Source organism: Carica papaya, chromosome 5 (assembly GCF_054855325.1).
Source record: "Carica papaya isolate Zhongbai chromosome 5, ASM5485532v1, whole genome shotgun sequence".
Taxonomy (NCBI): Eukaryota; Viridiplantae; Streptophyta; class Magnoliopsida; order Brassicales; family Caricaceae; genus Carica; species Carica papaya.
Genome location: NC_142313.1, coordinates 39,064,420 through 39,088,842, shown reverse-complemented (window position 1 = coordinate 39,088,842; position 24,423 = coordinate 39,064,420). Strand labels below are relative to the sequence as shown.

At 33.7% G+C, this 24,423-nt stretch overlaps 1 protein-coding gene and 1 long non-coding RNA gene across 6 annotated transcripts in view; one reads left to right on the top strand and one right to left on the bottom strand.

Annotated features, from left to right (window-relative positions):
• Positions 1 to 6,100: 6,100 nt before the first annotated feature.
• SRF5 (STRUBBELIG-receptor family 5) lies at positions 6,101 to 13,368 on the bottom strand. Of its 4 annotated transcripts, none has more exons than XM_088220817.1 (16): positions 13,041 to 13,368; positions 12,417 to 12,543; positions 12,233 to 12,304; positions 12,063 to 12,128; positions 11,705 to 11,776; positions 11,553 to 11,624; positions 11,330 to 11,401; positions 11,192 to 11,257; positions 10,705 to 10,770; positions 10,315 to 10,619; positions 9,283 to 9,557; positions 8,366 to 8,637; positions 7,990 to 8,110; positions 7,119 to 7,255; positions 6,851 to 7,007; positions 6,101 to 6,422 (listed from the first exon to the last, which is right to left on the bottom strand). In XM_088220817.1, exons 1-16 carry the CDS (start codon positions 13,123 to 13,125, stop codon positions 6,294 to 6,296), a joined length of 2,094 nt encoding a protein of 697 aa, XP_088076943.1. In that variant the 5' UTR covers positions 13,126 to 13,368; the 3' UTR covers positions 6,101 to 6,293. The 4 variants fall into 4 exon arrangements, with proteins under 4 accessions (XP_088076943.1, XP_021906506.1, XP_021906507.1 ...); XM_022050814.2 differs by having other exon boundaries at positions 12,417 to 12,549; positions 13,041 to 13,367; XM_022050815.2 differs by lacking the exon at positions 13,041 to 13,368 and adding an exon at positions 12,729 to 12,985 and having other exon boundaries at positions 12,417 to 12,549.
• Positions 13,369 to 13,818: 450 nt separating this feature from the next.
• Positions 13,819 to 24,423, top strand: part of LOC148266084 (uncharacterized) — a 57,474-nt gene continuing 46,869 nt past the window's right edge. The window contains exons 1-2 of one of the 2 annotated variants that reach the window (XR_015819446.1): positions 13,819 to 14,169; positions 14,507 to 14,762. This is a non-coding gene — a long non-coding RNA (uncharacterized LOC148266084). Of the gene's footprint in view, positions 14,170 to 14,506; positions 14,763 to 24,423 lie in introns of those variants that run through there. The other variant, XR_015819447.1, reaches the window with a different exon arrangement.

Genomic DNA, 24,423 nt, shown 5'->3' with positions numbered 1-24,423 from the left:
ACTAGAGAATATACTTCGAGCTTGTGTTCTAGACTTCGAGAGTCATTGGGATGATCACTTACCTCTGATAGAGTTCATCTACAATAACAGTTATCAGACAAGTATCGGCTAAGCTCTGTACGATGCATTGTATGGCCGCTCATGTAGATCATCGATCCGTTGGAAAGAGATGGGTGATAGAAAATTATTCAGACCAAATCTTGTGGAGGAGACTACAATCAAGATAGTTAAGATCAGGAAGAACATTCAGATAGCTCAAAACAAATAAAAAAGTTATACGGACTCCCGGAAGAGGGATTTAGAAATTGAGAAAAGTGATCAAGTGTTTCTTAAGATCACTCATTTCAAAGGGATCAGTAGATCTTGCAAGAGGAAAAAATTAAATTCTCAGTTTATCGGACCATTTGAGATCTTAGACCGGATTGGTACGATCACCTACAGATTGACACTACCTCCAGAGCTATCTAGGGTTCATAATGTGTTCCACGTATCTATGCTACACAAGTACAACCCAGACCCCTTGCACATCCTGTCCTACGAGTCCTATTTACATAAGGAGGATCTATCCTATAAGGAGGTACCGGTAGGCATTGAAGACTGAAAAAGTAGAGTACTCCGCAACCAAAAAATTCCATTCATCAAGGTCCTATGACAGAACCATACACAGGAAGATGCCACTTGGGAATTGGAATCGAACTTTAGGGCCCAGTACCCTCAACTGTTCGACTGAGTGAGAAAGTGACCAATTTGAGGGATCAAATTTTCTCAAATGGGAGAGAGTTGTAAAACCCGAGCCCGAAGAACGACTTGAGATAAAGTTTTTATTTTTTTATTATTAATTTAAAATAATTAATTAATTTTTTTTATTTTTATTTAATTAGAATTTTAAGAAAAAATGAATTAGAGACGAGATTGAAAATAATTTTAGAAAAAATGGTAAAAATTTAGATTTTAAGGGTGTTTTTGAAAGAATAATTAGAAATAGGGGGTCAAAATACAAATAGAAAAAGTTCGACCACGTAGGATAACCCAGTTAGTAGCCTCGACAAACCAGAGCGCGCTGCATGGTAAGGCACGCTGACATCGGTGCCACGTAGGAGGCCACGCTGTCGATCAACATACCTCGCAACTGGACGACCCAGGATCAATCCCGCGTGCGTGAACGGCCTGAATTCGTTTCTTCCTTAAGCACGATCAGACGGTCGAGATTAATCGTGATGAACGGTTCAGATTCGTTTCCTCATACGTGATTGGACGAATGAGATCGATCGCAATAGATGACGAGATAGTTATAAATACTTCGCATCATACGAGAACCTAAACCCTAGCAGCTAGTCCTCGCCGGAGAAGAAGAACCAGACGCCAGAGAACGAGTTTGATTGTCGACTATTGCCGCACTAAAGTTACCGTCGATCACCAAAAAAAGTAAAAATTCTCCCTATCCGCTCAGAATTCGATTCCGAGTACCCTTGTGGCCAAATCGGAATAAAAAGAACGGCAATTGAGCCAAAAATCGCAGGTAAAGCCCGGCGGAGCTGTCGCAGCTAAAACTCCAAAATTCCTCCGATGAGCCCCTCTTCGATTTTTCGTTTCACGTGATTTTTCGATCAATTATATTCACTATCCTTTTCTGTGTACTGTAACTAAAGAAAGAACCTCAGCTGCAAAGAAGGATCGGCGGAGCCGCTGCACTTAGAGCCCCTCCCCCCCCACCAGTAGGTTTATTTTTTTGTAATTTTTCGACCAAATAAGGCCCCTAACGTATTTTTTTTAGGGATACGACTAAAATCGGACAAAATCGACTAGACTGAAGCGAATCGTCGTTGTGGACGGCAGAGTCGGTGCTGGAGCACAGCGGCATCGCTGTTCTAAAACCCCAAAATTGGCCGAAATTAGTTTTGGACACCGATTTTGAGTTTTTTAGGGTATTATTAGGTATGTGACGAGTATTTTGAATTCTACAAAAAAATTCAAGGAACCCAGTACCTATCATGAGGCGTAGTAGAGAGCTTGATGTCTCAAAATACTGGTCCGGGTAAAGATTCCTCACTTTATTCTCCATTACGGTAAATTGATGTTTAACGATATATAATTTTATATTTTTGTGAAAAATTAGAAAAAACCTAAAAATAATTACAAGTTACTAGTGGAACCAGAACCTATTAGTTCACAATTATCTCAATTTTCTGTTTATTTTTCTGTACTATCCTACTTGTTTAATTTTCGTATAGTATATATTTTTAGTTTATAGTCTTAATGGTCTTATCGACTTATCTGATTATTTTGGTTATATATCGTCAGCATGAATATAATTTAATTGATCTATGAATGTGATATAAGATATTAATATGCGTTTGTTAGTTGTTTGTTGATAAAAATCTATATGTAAAAGACTTGTTGGATACCCAGGAAAAGGGCGAACAAGTTTGGTACATAGAGAACCCTACTGTGAACGTTATCTCAGTCGGATAGAGTTGAGAAGTCCCTTATTTGAAAGGTTTAAGAGATATGATTCACCCTCATATCAGACAGAATATCGATACGATGAAATATTTGATGCCCATTACCGTACGGGGTGTAGGGACGACCGGTCAATTGCAAAATTGGACATTGGTTCACGAGTAAGGGGAACACCCATATAGACCCCTAGGAGTACTAGTAAGCAGGTAAGAAAGAAAAGCTATTATTTTCTCGTTCTCTTATGCATGAAAGTGAAAAGTGATATGGATATGAGTATTCATAGGTTGTCTTTGGAAAACTCATTAAGGTAAATATTAAATAAATGTCTTCAAGTTTAAATGTATTTAAATAAAGCAAGGTCTTCATTAGTACTTTTTCTGATTTTTTACCAATTTTTAATTTTCCGTATTTGTGATTAGTGTGATATTCTTACTGAACTAATATAGCTTACCCTTTCATTAACTATTTCAGATCAAGAGGATTAAGTTTCAAATCCCGATCAGCAAGAGAATTGTGAGTAGTTCCTATTTGAACTCCCTTCAAGTGTTAGTGAATGTTATTTTCTAGAATGCTTAGTTATTCGTTTTATTTCTTTAATTTTTGTTTGTCTTTTAGAAAACATATTCTTGTAACCGTACTGGACATTCAAAATTATTATGTAAGGAATGTAAACTCTAACTCTATTAATCACTTCCTCATTTAATTTATGAATTTATTTTATTTTAAGTTCTGGGCCTCTACACCTCTCATGTACAAATACAAAATTTCCTACTAAAGTATATTCAATATTCAAAAATCATTTCTAACCAAAAATACTAGTTATTGAGAGTTTTAATTCTATTCTACATACTAAATAATGTAAAAAGGAATCTATTATTAAGGTAGGCGAGCTAGGTGAGATTACCATTTACGAGTATATGAAAAAATTACAAGAGTTACATCTCATCCCTAACCTAAAGTCTGTTGATTGCCATATATTAGGGAGGTGAAGGCAAAGCAAAAGATATCTTGCAAAATTATTTTTATGAAGTAAAATACAATTTCATTTTTTATTATTTGGTTTTCCATTTCAATACCTATGTATAATAATGAAGTAGCCACCATTTAACAATTAGTTATTTATATATTTCTTTTAATAAAAAAAAAGTGACATTTCTCTTTTTGAATTGTTGTATCTATATAAGAATCACTAAATCTTTAAAAAAGACAAAAAATATTACAGTTATAAATTATTATATAATTTATCTCTATCATTAATTGTATAAAATATTTATAAAAATAATATTTAAAATGTGGGAGTTACGAAATTAGTCTTGTAAAATATAATAAAAAGTTAATAGTCTCTAAGAAAATTAAAATGACAATTTACTTTCTTTTGTTAATGATAATTGTATATTTTGTAAATATTTTAAGTAGTTGTAGATGAATATATTTTGAATATTAGTAGTAAATATTATACATTAACAAAAAATTATATAAATTTTTTGGCAAAAAAATTAACAAACAACTAAAAGTATAATATTCTGTAAAGTACGATGCTTTTAACCTTTTAAAAGTGTGATAATTTTTACACAATATAGGTAACTTTTATAAAGTAAAATACAAAAATTACCCAACATTAAAAGTAATCTAAATGATTAAGAGATTGTAGGTATGTGCCTTTTCTTTCAAAACAAAAGGAAAAAAAATAAAAATAAAAATAAAATCAAGAACTAACCATCGACATCGAATTCCTCGTGGATCTTTTGAGGTCATTATCTTACTTGGTATACCTATGTTATTTTTTCACATAACCATTCAATTAATTTGGTTTTATATTTTGATTGGGGACCCTGCTACCATCCTCGTCGCGTTCTTCATTTTCATTCCAAAGCCTATCTTATTCAATCTTGGATGATTCCATATTATGACTTGCATTTATTGTTAACATAGTTTTTTTAATTATATTATTTAATTAATTATAAGAAGTCCTAGACAAGATTAAAGTGTGGATGGTTAAAAACGAAGTTCAATTTGCTTTTATTTTTACCATACGAGTGCTTTTAAAAAATTTCTCCAGTAATATGATGTCTCAGTAGGTCAAAATATCAATACAGACAACAGTTATTCATTGTAATATTACAACAAAGGAAAAAGAAGCTTACACTATTTGCATTTAGGAATCTAATGGAAAATATTTCGCATCGACTAATCGAATTCTTACCTCTGATCCTTTAATTATAAAATATAAAGTCAACATATGTTAGAGACATCATATTTATCTATGTTTAATGACTTAAAATTAACGGGAAATCCCCTCAAATACGACAAACAAAAAAGCTTGCGTAAAGAGTGGATAAAATTTACTCTGAAATTGGGGTTTGGAAGAATAATTTTGACTATATCTCTAGAGGATTTAATAAGAAAACCCAGTTTCTTGCAAAATGAGCTCCTATAAAAGTATGGTTTTTAGGCGTAATCTTTGAACAATATACTTTGTCCTTGTATTCCAATTTTCAAATTTATATATATATTTTACCAAAAAATTAACTTACTCGTTATTTTTTGTTAAAAAAAAAAAAAAGAAGAAGCATTATGACGGAATTGAGGGGCCAAAGTGCATAGATTTATCAAATTGAAACCCCTTGAGATTTGAAAGGTGAAGGGGAAATTTTGTTTGGCTCATGGAGGGGAGTAATGGGCAAAGGAAATTAAGCAAAAGGGTCAACATCTATGATGTGTGGTTGTGACTTTGTGGGGTCTCCAATTCCTTTATATATATATATATATATATATATATATATACATATACATTTATGGCTAGAATTGCAACTTCACTTCCTCACTATCAATAGGCCTAAATCTGGCAAAGCCACTATACGTCATCTTGGGACCCATTGCTCCCCAACTCTTTATAAAGCAAATGATGCTGATGTTATACATTTTCAAGCATTTCAATTCAATTCTTTAATTAAAAATATTATTATTTTTTTATATGAATGAATGTTTATATATATATATATATATATATATATATATGGGATTTTTTGTTTGAGCAAATTGGTTTTTGTCTTACGAGAGATTTATGCTATTTTATAGGAATCATCTCCCTCTAATAACTTAAAATAAACAAAAAATAAAATTAATGTTTTTCATTTATTTTTTAATAGTTGTATCAATTTTTTTAGTTCACATTTTATGCTATCAGTTATGTAATTCACGAGTGTTAAAATGAATTTTCTGTTCATTTTCTATTACCAAATGAATTTTTTTATTTTTTTTTTCTAGAATTTATATATTATATATAATATAAGTTATGAAAATATTAGTTTAAGTTATTTAGTCACTCGGTTTCATATCGTAGCAAATCGTGACTGAACTACTCAAGATAAATTCAAAATGTTATTTGTGAAAAATATCATTCTACAAATAAAAACATTATTATTTTTTTTTAATTCACATTCACTACAATATAAATAATAGGAGTAATAACTAACAATTTCTATTAATGAAAACATTATTATAAGTGGTTCAAGTTTAGATTTTCAATTATGTTAAATAAAATATAATTATTGAATAAAAATTGAATTTTTTTTTGTATATTAAAAAGTGTGTCCGTTATGTCGTAGAATTTATCAGAAAAGATCAATGAAGAAGGAAGAAAGAAGAATTAATATTTCTTGAATAATTGAACTGTTAATTACATTATACCTCGAAAACTTAAAAATGATAAACTGATAATGAAAATATTGCATGTACATTGGCAAAACAAGTGAAAATTAGAAGGAAAACATCCCTCGCAATATTAAGGTTTTGGATGAACCGATATACAAAAAGAAAAAAAAATTAATATATCAATAGTCAGAATCCTCGGTTCTCCGAGAAGATGACAGATCCTCTTTCATGTTTATAGTCGAGCGTTGAACTAAACGTACCAATGCTTCCACCACCTCCGACATTGGTGGCCGAAATTCAGGCTCCACCTAATTATATGTGCAGTTAACATCAAATTGTTAGATCCCAAACATAATGTTTGACATATTTATTACTTAATAATTTAAATCGTATAAATTTTAAGTGAAATTGGAATAAGATGCTCCTAGCATCAGTACGATGGAATTAAAGTATGTTATTCTAATTTTATTTGGAATTCACGATAATGTCAATTTTATCGTTCTAAAGAGAATTTTCGTAATTTTCGCATTGAATTAGTTGTGAACCTATAAATAAATTTCACAAAATTTCTAGATTTCATTTCAAACATCACCTAGTAATTTATAGATCATCTCCGACTTGGATTAGTTGTGTATTTATAAATAAATTTCACAAATTTTTTATATTAATTCTAAACAGTTTAAGAGCTGTAATTTGAATAATTGAGAGAGAATTTAAGAAGATATGTAGAACTTACTTGCACACAGAGAGCAATGATATCTGCAAATCGAGAAAGTGATTTCGGAGGATAGAGTCCACGCAAGGCAGGGTCAACCATATTTGCCAGTGCATCAATGTCGTGCAGTTGTGGAGTCGCCCATCTCACTAGGCATTGTTCGGATTTCGGCTTTTTACTGAAAAGAATTTGAAAAAAAATCTATTTAGATGATTTTTGGTCATTTAAGAACGTCTGTGCATTTATGTAATTAACCTAAACCAGCTGAAGTTTTAGTATATATATAAACCTGTCGTAAGGCATTCGACCAGATAGAAGCTCCAGCATAACCACTCCGAAACTATAGACGTCACTCTTCATGGTATAAGCTGTAGGGTTGATGCACTCAGGTGCATTATATCCGGCCCCCAAATTCTGGCTTGTACGCTACAATGGCAACAGAATCCGGTAAGAAAAACACTCCAGGAATACTAGCATATCTATTTCTCATAGACCACACACAAAAAATGAAGTGATGATCTCACAAGTCAAATTAAATATCATAAAACATGCATATATGGTTGAGGCAACTACATAACTCAGAAAAGAAGAGGAAGAAAAAGTGTCAATCAAGAAAAACATGCCATGAGAGTGAAGTTACAATGAGTCCAAGACAAAATTTGCAGTTACAGACACAGTTACAAAGGGAGAGGTAGAAGCAAAATACCGGATTTTGTTGCAAGAAAATGAAGACAAATGCGAGTTTGTATATGATTCTATCCACAAATAATGCAAGTACATGCCAAACATCTCCTGCTCTGATTAAAGATGTCATTATATGATTGTAAAGAGGTGTACAGGTAAATATTCTGCCCTAGTTATATACGCAAGGATCACTTATTTTTATTTAATTGATGTTCCTCTCATTGTATGCGTGTTATCAATTTAGGAGCAATCTAATTGTCTAAACAAACTCGTATTTGACTTGAAACAGATCGGTCATAGCTCATCAAAAGGTCAAGACAACTTAGACCAAAATAACCAAGGTTTTTAACCAGCAAAGTTCAGAGTAACTTATAAAAAACTAATAGGAAAATCCCAAGAATCATGTAACTCTGTCCAAATTATGACATATAAAATTCATAACTCTAGGTATCATATCTCAAGATATGTATACTGACATGATGGAAGTTTGCCAATCCATAGTCAGACAAACGGGGATTGAGTTCAGCATCAAGCAAAATATTTGATGACTTGATATTCTTGTGAAGTAGAGATGGGGAACAAACTTCATGAAGGTATCTGTCAAAGAGAAATATTAGAAAATGTTAACAAATGAAAACAGTGGAGGATTCCGAAATAATTTTGGCTATTTTCAGTGTTTTGAATACATTTCTGAAACTAATATATATATACATATATATAAGTTTCTGTAAATATATTTAAAATTGCCCATGGATATATTAATTATGTTGCAACTTCAGGCAAACAATAAATTGGAAATGAAAAGTATATGGCAAACAGCATTACAAATGAACAAATCACTTCGTGACTTACTCAACAGCTCGGGCAGTGCCTAAAGCAATTCTGATTCTGGTGTTCCAAGTTAAGGGCTTGCTGAAGTCATCGGACATGTGCAGAAACTCATGAAGTGAGCCATTCCTAAAGTACTCATAAACTAACATGTTGTGACCTTGTTCTGAGGAGTAACCAACAAGTTCAGCAATGTTAGGATGGTGAATCCTTGAGATGTTAATAACAATTGATGAAAAAGTTTCTGCATTCCGCCCTTCGAAGAATGAGGAATCAATTTTCTTAACAGCCAGAACCTGGTAAAAATGATAAAATGTCATATTTACTAAAATTAAGTTGAAATAATTTCTCCATCTTGTTACAAATACTCTCTAGAAGCTTACGCATAAAAAGACAAAAACAATAGACCATTAATTATTTGAATCCACAGTCAGTAATGGTCATGGTTAGAAGGAAAAGAATACGACAAATATAGATGAATAGCAATAACAGTGAAATAGAAAATGTTTCACATATATATAGGATATAAGCAGGTAAAGCTTGTATCAGAAGAAGAGATATCAAATATCTAATCTTGAACTCTCTATTCTATTACAGGATATCACTATATAGACACTATGATAATTGAAGATAACTGTTACGATCTATCAATATATTTATGTTATCCAGATGGGATTAAATAGAAAAATAAGATAATACCATGGAAATTTTTCTAAAGGTCTCTGCAAAAACTGAAAATAGCCACCCAAGAATTCTCCTAAGTCCCTAAGCTACTTATTTAAAAAAACTTTCAATTTTTCACCCATTAACCACACGGTCCTCATTAGATACACATACATGATCCCAGAAAATTATTATTCATCTTCTTTATTAGAAAGTATGGACCAAGTAAATGCTAAAAATATGGAACTCATCAAAAGGTTTTCCTGGAAAAGTCATACCCTCCCATCTGGATATTTAGCCTTATAGACACGTCCAATGGATCCCTCACCAAGAAGGCGGCCTGTTGCAAAATTAGCAGTCCCGGTCTGCAACTCTAACAAAGAAATTTCAGTTGCATGAATAGACGTGCTCTTTTGGGCATTGAGGCGGTTTGCAAACTCATTATCATTAATCGATTTCAAGTGATTGGAGTGTGAATGCTTAAGACCCATTGATGGAGATCTTTGCATAGTTTTTACATCAATAGAAGCATTGGAATCCACTGATTTGCGACCTGCCACAAACATATTGTCCAATCCATTAGGTTATTGGCCAATGTTCCCCAAGCACAGTCATTCTTCCAATGTACAAGATGCTACTATGTAGAGGGACCAATTAGATCCCTTGAAAGCTCAAAGTGATAGAAAAAAAGATGTCCTGCACGCCCTTGGATAGGGCTGCTTAACTTTATGATTAAGTTTAGGTTTAATAGAACTATGCAGGCAGGATTTCAATTTTTTTTTTTATTCAACACAAAATACCATTTTCTAAAGTTAGTGATTGGTCATCTAAACAATTAAATTATTAGGGAAATTTCCTGCTTTGATATTTATATTCTAACAAATATCTGAAAAGAAATAAATAATTAGAAAGAAACCAAAATGCAAAACAGATCCAACAAATGCTTAAAATAAAAAGATCCAACAAAAAATATATACTGTACTACACACTGAAAACTTAGCGGTAAATAAGGTGTAAGGTTTCATCAAAGATAATGAATCAACTATTACCATTATTTCTTTTCCAGGTAAATTATATGCAAGTGATTTAAAAATATCTTAAATCTCATGACTGAATTTAGTAAGCTACTAAAGGCATTTAATTTGAATTGATGGAGAATAAAGTATTGGTGCACCTTATAACTAGTTTATAAGTATCTTAAGGGTCTATGCAAATTTTGAAGACTGTGACTGTAGTCTCATTCAAAAAGCATGAAGTCTGAAACTTTATTGATAATTTTAGTGCAATGCAAACAGCTAAGTAAGCCTCACATAGATCGAAACGTAATTCATTGGATGAATCATTGGCTGAAAGTGCGGTGAATGCCCCACGGCCGCGCTGACTGCCCTTCTCTTCATCAATAAAATGAGAGGATGGAGTTGACCTTTTTTTGGAAAATAGACCAATAAGAAGTGCAAGAAACAGCAACACTCCAAGACAAATTAATGCTATAACTGCTGCACGAACTGCAGATTTGTTTCCGCCACTATCTTTATCCCCAGAGGTTTTACGTTCATGGTGGACTCCTGGGGGAGGAGGGGGAGCTGGCCCGGCTGACCAATCATTTCCTCCAGTTCTTCAGGAAAATATAATGTAAAATCAGAGAAACTAACACCTAAGAATATTTCTCATAATAGCACATAGTTTAATAGGATACTCACGATATATCTTCAATATCCTGCAACTCATTTGGTATCCAGCCAGTGAACTTATTGTTTTCAACATTCCTGCCGGCAAGATCCAATAAAATTTTTAAGAATGTATAGATTTTAATGGCTTCGGAGTAGAACAATTTCAGTTGTAGATAAGTAAAATTTCTAGATAATTAACCCACATCAACAAGTCAATATGAGCATTGATAAGAAGCATAATGGAAGACGGAAGGTTGTTTCAATTACTTTAAGCAACAAGTCTTATAGACCACTAAAAGAAATAACTAAAACTTGCCTATACGGCATTCTATAAGTATCTGAACACATTGAAGCCACAAAAAAATGAAAATTGAAAAAAAAAAAACACTCTATGATGCTTAAATTCATTTGGGCAGTGCTACATGCATCAAAAGATATAAGGCAAGCCAGAGCAGCAAAGAAATGTGTCAAGGTTTCTACACTTAAATCTGGGTACTTGTGCTGCTGCTTTACTTACAGTACGTCAAGAGGTAGGTCAGTTAGGACATTTATTGGACCAGTGAATTTATTTTCCTGGAGACGCCTGTGAAAAGAAATGGAAGCGTTAAGGCAAGTAGTGGAAAGAAGATAAATATATATTTTTTTCACTACTTACAATGTTTTGAGGCTTGAGAGATTTGCAAAACTCTGAGGAAGTTTTCCTGACAGTTGGTTAAAGGATAAATCCCTGCAGATCAGCTGATCTGTTAGTAAATAGTTCAATCTTCATTTCTAGAGGCATCTCTTGCTGATCTATCAAGAATATCGAGAAAATTAGATAAATTGATAGATTGGGAGGGAAAGAAGGAGAAAACCTTTGCCCTGTAAACAATACTTACAGCATATTGAGCTTTGAAAGCTTTTGAAACATGTCATTCAATTCTCCATTAAGCTGGTTATGACCAAGATTTCTGCATGAAGATGAATTATTACGGAAGTAGGTTAAATCAATAAAAGGTTACACTAAATAAGAATTAATTTTGTTTCTTACAAGGACTTCAAGCTATGTAATTGGGATATTGAAAAAGGCACAGTACCGCTGAAGTCATTTTCAGAAAGATCTCTGCATATCAAGTTTATATTATTAGTATTGCAAGTATAGAAAAGCGTCTGCAAAAAAGCATGATAATAAGCTGTTAGCTGTCCAGGAGTAAAGTTCATGGTAGATGTATTAGTCAAATTCCACGTAGAAACTCCATAGAAGTAGAATGTTCATTATCTTTTAGTTGAATTATGTTTGGATTAACCAATGGTCCTATCAAAATTTTTGATTCCGTTCCAAACATAGACCAATTCTTTTTATGAATTTAAACAATGACAATATGACAGATACTTATCTCTTCACTTACAAATTAACTACATTGGGAGGAAGTTGGTATGGTATGTTATTGTTGAGGTTGTTCCTGCTCATGTCACTGTGCTATCAAACAAATGAAATGCCTTCGGGTTAGGTTCTTTTAGCATATTGGAAAAATATATAGCACCTAAACATAGGTTTACTTAAGAAGTGAGGTCTCACAAGGTAGTGACAGATTTCAAGTTAGATAGCTGGTAACCCAATGAACCACTGAGTTCAAGGTCGGATAATTTTCTGCAAAAAGAAAAAAAAAGATTTAATAGGAAGGTATTTCTTCAAAAAATTGACAAGCTACCCTCTTAAACATGAAATGGTAATTTCTTTTCTCCAGAAAAGGAAGTTTTACATTTCTATTACAGATGAGCCTCTGCACTTGATACCATCCCAGCCTTCACCGCAAGGATCCCCGCCGCTTGATTTCCAGCCATTCAATTTGGAAGGAGAATTTAAGTTCGTGTACATCACATTGAGGGCTGAAACTACGAAATCCAATGAACAAATATTAGTCTGCCAAAGAAATCTGTATAATTGTGGAAAGCAATGAAACAAACAAGGTGTTTGATGGAAATTTAGTTACGAGAAATTTCGATTTGGGTCTCTAAGCTTTCCTCAAACAAAAATGTGAAGGAAATTCCAATATTTGCAGCAGAATACTCACAAAATTGCATACGAATGTCCCCTTCCACTTGAGATTTTCCAGAGAGAATCAATGAAGATCAAGATTTCATTAGAGGTCAAAACTTTTTATTTACATTCTATAAGGTGTTAATTTCCTTCCTCATCAATAACCAGTCAATCTTTAATTGGTATATGAGAACTAAGAAAAGACCTAGACTTTGCATGCCAGATTCACTTGTCAAACATTATATAAGGTAATATCCATACATCAAACAGTTGGTATTCCAAAAAACGTATATACATAAACAGGTGCATATATATATGTATATATATACACATGGGTTGCACTAACCATCATTTTTATCAGTGGATGAATGGACGAAACGGGTGAGGATCCAAAGAGAAACAAACAAGAGCCCCACAAGATTTTGGGACATCTTGCCGTGATGATGAGGAAATCAAATGAGAAAGGAGAAGTCTGAAATGGGTTTTGCTTTCTCTTCAAGAGTAGAAAATGCAGGAAACCAAATGGGAAGAAGGAGAAATGATTGAAGAAAATGAGGAAGTTGAATCAGCCATGAATAGAAAATTTTTCTTCTTTTTTGGGTTGAAATTTTTGGGAAAGATGGTAATAAAAATTGGCTAGTTTTCCGGGAGTGTGAGAAAGCTGAGGAGACACACAGAATTAGAGCCTTCCAATTTTTGTTCCCCGTTGCCCGCCTGTTTTTAACTGTCACGCCTAATTATTATTGTTATTATTATAAATCTAGATTTTAATTAATTTTAATTTTAATGTAATTTTAATTTTAATATAATCTAAAATTGAAAAAATAATATAAATTTTTTATTTTTTATTTATATAATAATAATAATAATATTATTATTATTTTAAAAAATCTAGATTTTTATTCCAAAACATGGGAATTTTAATAAAATTATTTATTAAATAATTTAGAATTTAATTAATTCTAATATTAACGTAAAATTATATTTTAATTTTAATATAATTTTAAATTAAAAAAATAATATAACTTTTAATTTAAATAAGTATTATTTTTTTTAAAAAAAATATATAATGATCAAAATTAATTACTTTTACCTAACTATAATATTGACATGCAAAAATTGTAAATTATAAGTTATAATCAAATTTCATGTTACATCTAAATAGTAGAAGGAATTACAATTGTAATCTTGGCACACGTAAATTACAAATTCTATTCAAATTTATCATATATTTAAATAAGAAGAAGTAAAGTTAAAATATTATATCGTAGGAGCCCAAAACCCAATTTGGTTTCGGCCCGTTTTCTATGACCCGACCCGAATTTCCAACGGCTATATCCCTCACTACGCCGAAATTGAGATTTTAAAGAACCCCTTCAGTTCTCTGTTTCTTCTCTCTCTCTCTCGAACTGAACTCAGAGTCGATCAACAATCAAAGACAAACCTTTTGCCAGTTCTCTGTCTCTCTCAACAAGGTTAGTTCTTTGTCTAATCTCTCGAATCATGCTTCCTGTGCGATCAAAAAGAGGATCTTTTCACGAAATCCCTTTGCCGTTCTTTCTTTCCTCTGATCTCTCAGTTTCTTTGTTTCTACTTTTTTGGCTCTTTAAATTTGGTTTTTCAGTTTTCTGGAATTTGGTTGCTTTTCTTTTTCTTTTTATTTTCTGTTCTGTGTTTTTCCACCGACATTGAATCCCATCTTCAGTTCTCTGTTTCTCTCTCTCTCTGTGCGCGCACCTGAGCCCACCTTGAGGAATCCTGATCAGGAATTATCTTTGCTGAATAATCTCTTTCTATCTTTCTGAGTAGCAGGAGCAGTGAATCAATGAATTCTTCAACGTGGACAAATCCCCATGAGGAATTTTCCAAAAGAAAGTCAAGCGAAAACGTAAGATTAAAATTGTTCTGTTGATAAACTTTCATTTTTATGCATTTTATGTGCTTTATATCGCGATAAAAAGATGATTATGCCTGCTTTATCATGGGAATTTTTATGTATAGGGTCAAAGAAATGGAATCCTGCCCCTTTTTATGTATCTCTACCTTGGTTTCATTACCCCTGTTGTTAGTGTTACTGTCTTATTTTCTTCCAGACCTAATGATTCTTTAGTTGCATTCGCTAGTTGAAATTGTAATATCCGAATCTACAATTTAGTTCGGAATCAATTTTAATATTTTAAATATATAAAAAAATTATTTTTAAATTAATTTATTTTAATTTTTATTGAATTTATAGAAAAAAATAAGTGAAAGATGAAATTAAAAATAATTTTATAAAAAAAATGTGAAAATTTGAGTTCGAATGATGTTTTTGAAAGAAAAATTAAAAATTAGAAATCAGAGTTCAAATAAAAAAAAATTATGCCACGTATGACCGCTCAGTCAACAACCCCGATGAACAGGAACACACCGCGTGACAAGACATGCTGATGTCGATGCCATGTGGGATGCCACGCGGGCGATCTGCATGCTCCGTGATCGAATGACCCAAGTGTTTGTATTTCCAATCTCATGTCGTCCTTATCCGGGTAATACAAGATATTGTAATCGTAGTACTTAAGGAGTTCTATCCATTTTCTCTGACGCATGTTGAGATTCTTTTGAATGAATATGTGTTTCAAGCTCTTATGGTCAGTATAAATTTAAAAAGTCTCCCCATACAAGTAATGACACCAAGCCTTTATAGCGTGGATAATCGCGACAAGTTTTAAGTCATGGGTGGGGTAGTTTTTCTCATGACTCTTCGACTGTTTGGACACATAAGTTATGACATTCCCATGTTGTATTAAAACACAACCCAACTCTAGGTAGGAGGCATCACTATAAACTATATATCTATTTGTCTCGCTCGGTAAGGCTAACACAAGTGCAGTAGTCAACCGCTTCTTTAGTTCTGTAAATCTTATTTCACAGTTTTTGTTCCACTCAAACTTGACGTTCTTTTTCGTAAACCGAGTTAAAAGAGCAGCTAGACTAGAAAATCATTTCACAAACCTGCGGTAATAACCTGTCATCCCCAGAAAGCTACGAATCTCTTTGGCTGAGGTCAATTTCTTCCAACCGAGCACTGATTTAACTTTTTTGGGGTTCACTGACACTTCATCCCTTGATATGATGTGCCCTAGGAAGGTAGTCTGCTCGAGGTAAAACTTACACTTACTCATCTTTGCATACAACTTATTTTCTCTTAAAACCTACAAAATCTAAGTTAGATGGTGAGTATATTCATCTCTACTTTTTAAATAGATCAGGATATCATTGATAAATACAATGATGAATTGATTCAAAAATTATCTGTGTTCATCAAATTCATGAAGATGGCTAGTGCGTTGGTTAGTTCAAATGGCATGACCAGGAACTCATAGTGTCCGTACCTAGTTAGGAAATCTGTTTTAGGAATGTCAGCTGTCTTGATCTTTACTTGATGGTAAACTGAACACAGGTCTATTTTGGAGAAAACCTGGGTACTCTGTAACTGATAAAAAAGGTCATCGATCATTGGGAGAGATACTTGTTCTTGATCGTGACCTTGTTCAGTCCTCTGTAATCAATACATAATCTTAACGTCACATCCTCATTCCTTACAAATGTGACTCCAGCACCCCAATGGGACACATTATGTTGGATGAATCTACTATCCTACAATTAATTGATCTGTTTTCTCAGCTCCTCTATCTCAACACGACTTATGTGGTAAGGGGCAACCGAAATAGGTTGGGTTTCTAGCTGAAGATCTAAGGTAAATTCAACTTCTCTGTTCACTGGCAGTTCAAGTAGTTCATCCAGAAATACATCTGAGAAGTCTCGAACTACCTGAATCTCTTGAATACAAATTTCTTTCTTATCTTTGCTTAGTTAGAGAAAACAGCCAAATTAATGCACTTGGTAATAGGAAAATTGATATGAGGGCACCCTGTAACTGATCAAAAAGGTCATCGATCCTTGGGAGGAGGTATTTGTTCTTGATTGTGACCTTGTTCAGTCATCTGTAGTCAATACATAATCTTAATGTCGCATCCCCATTCCTTACAAATATGACTCCAGCACCCCAAGGAGACACATTATGTTGGATGAATCCACTATCCTACAATTCATTGATCTGTTTTCTCAACTCCTCCATTTCAATACGACTCATGCGGTAAGGGGCAACAAAAATAGGTTAGGTGCCTGGCTGAAGATCTAAGGTGAATTCAACTTTTCTGTCCACTGACAGTTCGAGTAGTTCATCCGGGAATATATCCAAGAAGTCTCAAGCTACCGAAATCTCCCGAATACAAATTTCTTTCTTAGCTTCGCTTAATTAGAGAAAACAACAAAATTAAAGCACTTGGTAATAGGAAAATTGACATAAGGGAATAATGTTTAAAGAATTTTATTAATTTGTAAATGACTTTTTATTAGAATGGTTGAATACTAGTTTCTTGTAAAAACAATTTACGAGTCAGTTCATTCATAAGATTATATCAAAGTCCCCTGTGTTAATCTTCATTAGGTTCACACTCAATTTCCTATCTGCTATATTTATGATACAGAGTCTGTATATAACCTCCCCCAGTAGTGTCATATTCCCAGTAGTAGACACAAACAACAGAGAATCAAATTTTTCAGGTAATACATTTAAGTTTGGTGTAAAAACATGTGAAACAAATGAATGTGAGACACCAGTATCAATCAAAACATGTGTAAGATAGTTACAGATAGTGTGTACCTGTATCACGTGTGGATTAGTTTCTGTATCTTGCTGAGTGAGGTTGTAAGCCCTGCCGTGGATAAGAGGTTTGGCCTGATTCTAATTTCTCGGGCAATCTCTCACATAATGTTGGACACTCCCACATATATGGCAAATATTGTTGAGGCGATAGCAGGGTCGATCCCCATGATCCTTGCCACAGTGCTGGCAAGTCCTACCACGTCCTGTTGCCAAAATCTGAGGAGGAGCCTGAGTCACTGGCCTAGATCTCTTGTTCTGCTGAACAGGTGCAGTGGGTGTTGTTCTGCAGTGTAAAACTGAGGGTCTGAGGTTCCCTACTACTGGAAGAAAGATGCGAAGGTTTCTCTCCATTAGTTGTGCTTGGGCCAGAATGCCTGAGAAAGTACTAAGCTCGAACACATATAACTGCTGTCTAATCTCAAGATGGAGGTCCCACTCGAACTTTCTTACCTTTCTGCCTTCATCTATCATGCTCTCAGGGGAATACCGGCCCAACTCTAGGAACTTTCGAACATATTCTGACACAGTCATATCACTTTGGATTAGGTGTGCAAACTCTATTTTCTTCAGATGTCGGAGATGCTCTAGGAGATACTCTGCATTGAAGGTCATCAGGAACCATTCCTAAGTGACTGGAATGGGCATGGTGGCCTGCTTGAGTTGCCACCAGCGACCTGCCTTTCCCACTAGCATGTATGTGGCGAGTATAACTCTCTGTTCCAAAACTACTGCAAGAATCGTGAAAACCTTCTCTGTCTCAGCTAACCAGTACTCAGCCTCTTCAAAGGAGGATGTCCCTACAAAAGTAGATGAGTTTAGTATTTTATATCCCTCAATGTAGCCTTGGTCCATCATGGGTAGAACTAGTTCTCGTGGAAGAGGGACTGAATTGTGCTGGGGAGGGACCAGATGGCCCTGTGGTAGTACTGGATGATACGGTGGAGGCACCAGATTGTACTGTAGTGGTGCCGGGTGATGCGATTAGGGCACTAGACTATAATGTGGTAGTGCTGGGTGATGCAGTTAGGACACCGGACCATAATGTGGTGGTAGTGGATTATACTATGGAGGAATAGAGTCATACCAGGGTGGCTCAGGATCCTCCCGGGGGTGGGTCAAACTGTGACAGCGGGGGAGGGTCAGGTAGCTCCCTCCTTTCCTCCCGGACCTGCTGGGTAGCGATGAGTCTCTCCAGTATTTCAAATAGTCGGTCAACATCCTCTCGAAGCAAACTCTCCCGGGTTGCTCGATTTAGTGGGGGTCTTCCTCTTCTCATCTATATGTACCCACATTTTACAAGAAATGGTTGAGTGATAATTCTTTTTTTTTTGGTGTTTCCTAAGGTTTTTGTGTAAGGAATGGTTTCGAGAAATGCGACTCTGATACCAACTGTAAAGACCCAGAATTTAAAAGAAAATAAAAATATAAATTGAATGCGGAAGCGAAATAATAGAGTTAGGATTTATATTCCTTACATAATACTTTAAAATACCCAATAGGGTTAGGGAAATGTCCCTTCTAAAAGAACAAACAAAAATTGAAGAAATAAACGAAAAGTAAAGAACTGAGCATCTTAGGACAACCTTCACTAGCTTTTAAAGGAGTTCGAGTGGTGAACTATTCACAACTCTCTTATTTATCGGGATTTGGGTCTTGATCCTCTTAATATGAAATAGTTAATAAAAGGATGAGTTACACTAGCCCAATAAAAATATCACACAACTCACCGATATAGAAACTGAAGGTTGGTAAGAATAATAAAAACAACCAATTGAGCTCTTGATTTAAGTAAATTTATTTATAATAAGGAAAACTATTTATTGCATGTATTTACCATTGCGAGATTTTCAAAATCAACCTGTAGAGATAATAATTCAAATAATATTTTAACCTCATATTCAAGTGAGTAAAAACAATAACTTTCCTTTTTTATTTGCCTATTGATATCTCTAGGGGCCCATAGGGATATCCCACTACGCGTGAATCCATATGCACGTTGTCAATAAATTGGCCGTCCCCATACCCTATCCGGTATGAGCGCCAAAAATAACATCTCTTAATATCTCGTTCGGTATGGGGGTGAATCGGGCCGTCCCCATACCCCGTCCGGTATGAGTACCAAAAATACCATTTCTCGATACTCCGTCTGGTATGAGGCAATGTTCATGGTAGGGTTCTCTATGTATCCAGTCCATCTACCATCTTACATGATATTCAGTAAGCCTACATTTTATTAATTCACATGACCAATCAATTTTTTATTTGCATATTAATTACCAATTTTACAAATCAGTCGTAAATCATGTAAAACAAGCAATATATATATATATATATATATCAAGGAAGTACAATTGAATCAATTAACCATCCCAGTATATCATCACGTGTTTAAAGTTGTAAATTCAATAATCAGTTAAACAGGACAACAAATAAATAACTAACCGGTTTTTGACTCTATTGGTAACCAGTAATTATTCTCAAAGTTTTTTAAATCACACAAAATACCATATTACCGATTATTAAGCTTCAATTTCATAACAGAGAATAAAGTGAGGAATTTTAACCCGAATCGGTGTTCGAAATACTAAACTTTCAGCTTTGCCTACTAGTGGTCCCTAGATTTCTTGAATTTTCAAGCAAAGATTAAATCACACTTCACGTACCAAAAACTCCAAAATCAGTTTGCCTCGACCTGGCCGTTTTCGGCCAGTTTTGGCCGATTTTAGCCGATTTTATACTCATCATTACAAGAAAATACATTACGAGGCCTCAATTGGCCGAAAAAAGTCAAAAAACAAAAATCTACCGGCAGCGGGATTTTTCAGTGCTGCGGCTCCGCTGGCTTACCTTTGTGGCTGAGCTTTTTCTTCAGTCAACTTGTAGAAAACAGAACGGTGAACACAATGGTGAAAAAATCGCACGAAATGAAAAACAGGAAGGGGCTTATTGGAGGCGATTTCGGATTTTGTCTTCAGTTTCCTGCTCATCCGCCATTCCTTTTGCTCTAATTTGGTCATTGGAGTGTTTGGAATCAACTTCCGAGTGGATATGAGAATTTTTACCTTTTTTGGCGGTTGGAGGTGGCTCTGGCACGACGGTGGGTGGCGGTCAGCTCCCTTATCCGGCAACTGGTTCTTCTTCTCCAGCAAGAGGCTGCCGGCTAGGGTTTGAATTCGGTGTGATGCGAGATATTTATATCATTCTCCCTTAAACCTGGGTCATTTATTGTGTTTGATCTCGATCGTCCGATCGCGTTTAAAGAAAAAATGAATCTGGACCATTTATTGCGATTTGATCTTGATCGTACGATCACATTTAAAGAGTAAATGAATCTAGGCTGTTCATCGCATTTAATCACAATCGTCTGATCGCTCTTGAGGGAACGTATCCAGACTATCCACGCGCACAGGAACGCTTCTGGGCCGTCCGTTCGCGGGCACGCGGATTGCCAGCGTGGCCTCCCGCGTGACACTGAGTCAGCGTACCTTGCCACGCGGGTGCTTCGATTCGTCGAGACTGCTGACTGGGCAATCATATGTAGCACAATTTTTCTTAATTGCATTTTGACTTCTAATTTTTAATTTTTCTTTTAAAAACACCACCCGAACTCAAATTTTTACCCCTTTTATCTAAAATTGTTTTCAATTTTATCCTCAACCTTTTTTTTTCTAATTTTACATTAAATAAAATTTATAAATTTAAAAATTATATTTTTATACATTTTTTAAAAATTTAAAATTAATTCCGAGTCAAATTTCGAGATCGAATATTACAATACTTATTTTGGGAGTCATCTAAATTTGATAATTTGATGTTAATAGTATATTGATGTTAATAGTATATTAGTGTTGTTTTGAACTTCCTATTTGCTAATTATTTTTTAGAAAGAGTACAGTTTGATCTACCATTAAGATTTAGAAGGGTAATTATTAGAGAATCCCTTATATTCTTAGATTTGTATTAAATCCTATGCTTATTTTGGGAGTCATCTAAACTTAATAATTTGATGTTAATAGCATATTGTGATAACGAGTTCGAACGAATTCCTAAGAAGTCCACCCTTATTTTTGGAAGTAAAAAAAGAGATGACTCACTTTGAAAGTATGTATTAGCCTTAAGAGACTGTAAGTCTGAGAACACGGTTCCATAAGAAATCAAAGAGTCAAGATGAAATCTTAACAGACTTGGATGGAGATAATAAGCCATAACAAGTTGAGGATCCATACTACTAAATTAGAAATAATAAGTTGTTTAGAAAAGGTTTTGATTAAAGAGAATACTAAATTGTTTTCCATAAGATAAATTTTTGGGAGTCAAAAAACTCATACATTTAATTTTTGGAGCTCAATGATCTTAGGAAAATACAAACATAAAAAGAAATAATCAATTTTGGAAAACTTAGAAATCTTAAAAAAATGAAAATGAGATTGGAAATCTGGAAGAAATTAAGAAATCATGATTTTGTTTTTGGGAGACAAACAACTCATTTTGAGGTAAATAGAGGGTGCAATAGGGTAACGATAAGCTACGTGTATTGTATCTGATCAACATCTAAAGGAAATATCGATTTTAAAATATATATTTGGGGGGGGGGGGAAGAATTTCAAAACCTTGGAAGAGTTATTTACAATATACGAATCGAAATGAATAGTGAGATGTTATCCATACCAGAGACCTCAACAAGACTGTAAGATGATATCTAATATGTATCAGCAAGTATTATAAGAGGTTTCCAAGCAAGCTATGATTAAACCAATCCTATAGAGAGACAAACTTATAATCAACATGTAAGAACCATTTCTAGGAAATCTTCAGTAGATTATCTTGCTAACGCCATCTATAGCAACTTTAAAGCTATCCATGTAAGAATAATCATTTGAAATCTTTGGGAGTTTATAGTACTTTAACTTTTGGAAAGATTGAAACAATTATAGAGTATTACTAGTCTTAGCAAGACCATTGATGGACCCCTGAATAAATGGATAGTGAGATAGTGAGATGGATAGTGAGATAGTCATGCCTAGAGACCTCAACAAAATTATAATACGATTTTTAATATGTATCAGCAAGTATTTTAAGAGGTTCCCAAGAAAGTTATGATTAAATCAATCCTATAGAGAGACAAAATTATGATCAACATCTAAGAACCATTTATTAGAAATCTTCAGTAGATTTTTTTGCTAATGCCATCTATAGCGACTCTAAAGCTATCAATCTAAGAGTAATCATTTACAATCTTGGAGAGTTTATAGTACTTAACCTCGATAGAGATTGAAACAATTATAGAGTATTACCGATCTTAGTAAGACCATTTGTAATAAATGGATAGTGAGATAGTGAGATATTAGCCATACTGTAAGATGGTATCCAATATGTATCAGCAAGTATTGTAAGAGGTTCCCAAGCAAGCTATGATTAAACCAATCCTATAGAGAAACAAATTTATAATCAACATCTAAGAACTATTTCTAGGAATTCTTCAGGAAATTATTTTGCTAACGCCATCTATAGTGACTCTAAAGCTATCCATCTAAGGGTAATCATTTAAAATCTTGGGGAGTTTATAGCACTTAACCTCGGGAGATATTAAAACAATTATAGAGTATTACCGATCTTAGTAAGACCATTGGTGGACCGCTAAATAAGTGATCTTAATAAGATAGGTTGATAAGGAGTTCGATACTTATTTTTTGGGAGATCTAAATAATTATGGAGATTATAAGGAGTTATATACTTATTTTTGGGAGATCTGATCAATTATGGAGATGAAAAAAAATTCTTTACTTATTTTAAGAGTCACCTAAACTTGATAACTTAACAAGATAGGTTGATAAGGAGTTTGATACTTATTTATTGTAAGATCTAAATAATTATGGATATTATAAAGAGTTATATACTTACTTTTGGGAGATTTGATCAATTATGGAGATGATAAGAAGTTCTATACTTATTTTGAGAGTCACCTACACTTGATAACTTGATATTAAAAGTATATTGTGATAACGAGTTAGGACGAATTCCTAATAAATCCATCCTTATTTTTGGAAGTCAGAAAAGAGATGACCCACTTTGGAAGTACGTATGAGTCTTAAGAAACTATAAACCTAAGAATGCAGTTTCACAAGAAATCAAAGAGTCATGCTGAAATCTTAACAGGTTTGGATGTAGATAATAAAAATTAATAAGTTGAGGATCCATATGACTTAACTAGACAAAATAATTTGTTTACATCCCAAGTCATTGAGTGAGGAGAAAAGGTCTTGCTTCAGGAGGATGCTGAACTGTTTTGCATAATTTATTTAGATGCCAAGGAATCACGAGTTTGCCTTTAAGAGACAAGAAACTCACTTTAAAGTAAATAGAGGATGTAATTGGGTAACGAAAAGTTACATGCATTGTATCCGACCAATGTCCAAAGAAAATATCAATTTTAAAATATATATTTAGGAGGTGAGGATTTCAAAAATTTAGAAGAGTTATCTACAATATACAAATTGAAATGGATAGTGAGATGTTAGCCAAGCCTAGAGGCCTCAGCAAGACTGTAAGACGATATCCAATATGTATCAGCAAGTATTTTAAGATCAACATCTAAGAATACTTAGATCAACATCTAAGTATTTTAACATATCCAATATGTTAGTCAAGGTTCCCAAGCAAGTTATGATTAAACCAATCCTATAGAGAGACAAACTTATGATCAACATCTAAGAACCATTTATTAGAAATCTTCAGTAGATTATTTTGCTAATGCCATCTATAGAAACTCTAAAACTATCCATCTAAGAGTAATGATTTGAAATATTTGTGAGTTTGTAATACTTAATTTCGGGAGAGATTAAAATAATTATAGAGTATTACCAATCTTTACAAGACCATTGGTGGACCTTTCAATTAATGATCCAAATAAGATAGGTTGATAAGGAGTTCGATACTTAATTTTGGGATATGTGAATAATTATGGAGATTATAAGGAGTAATATACTTACTTTTGGAAATATGATCAATTATAGAGATG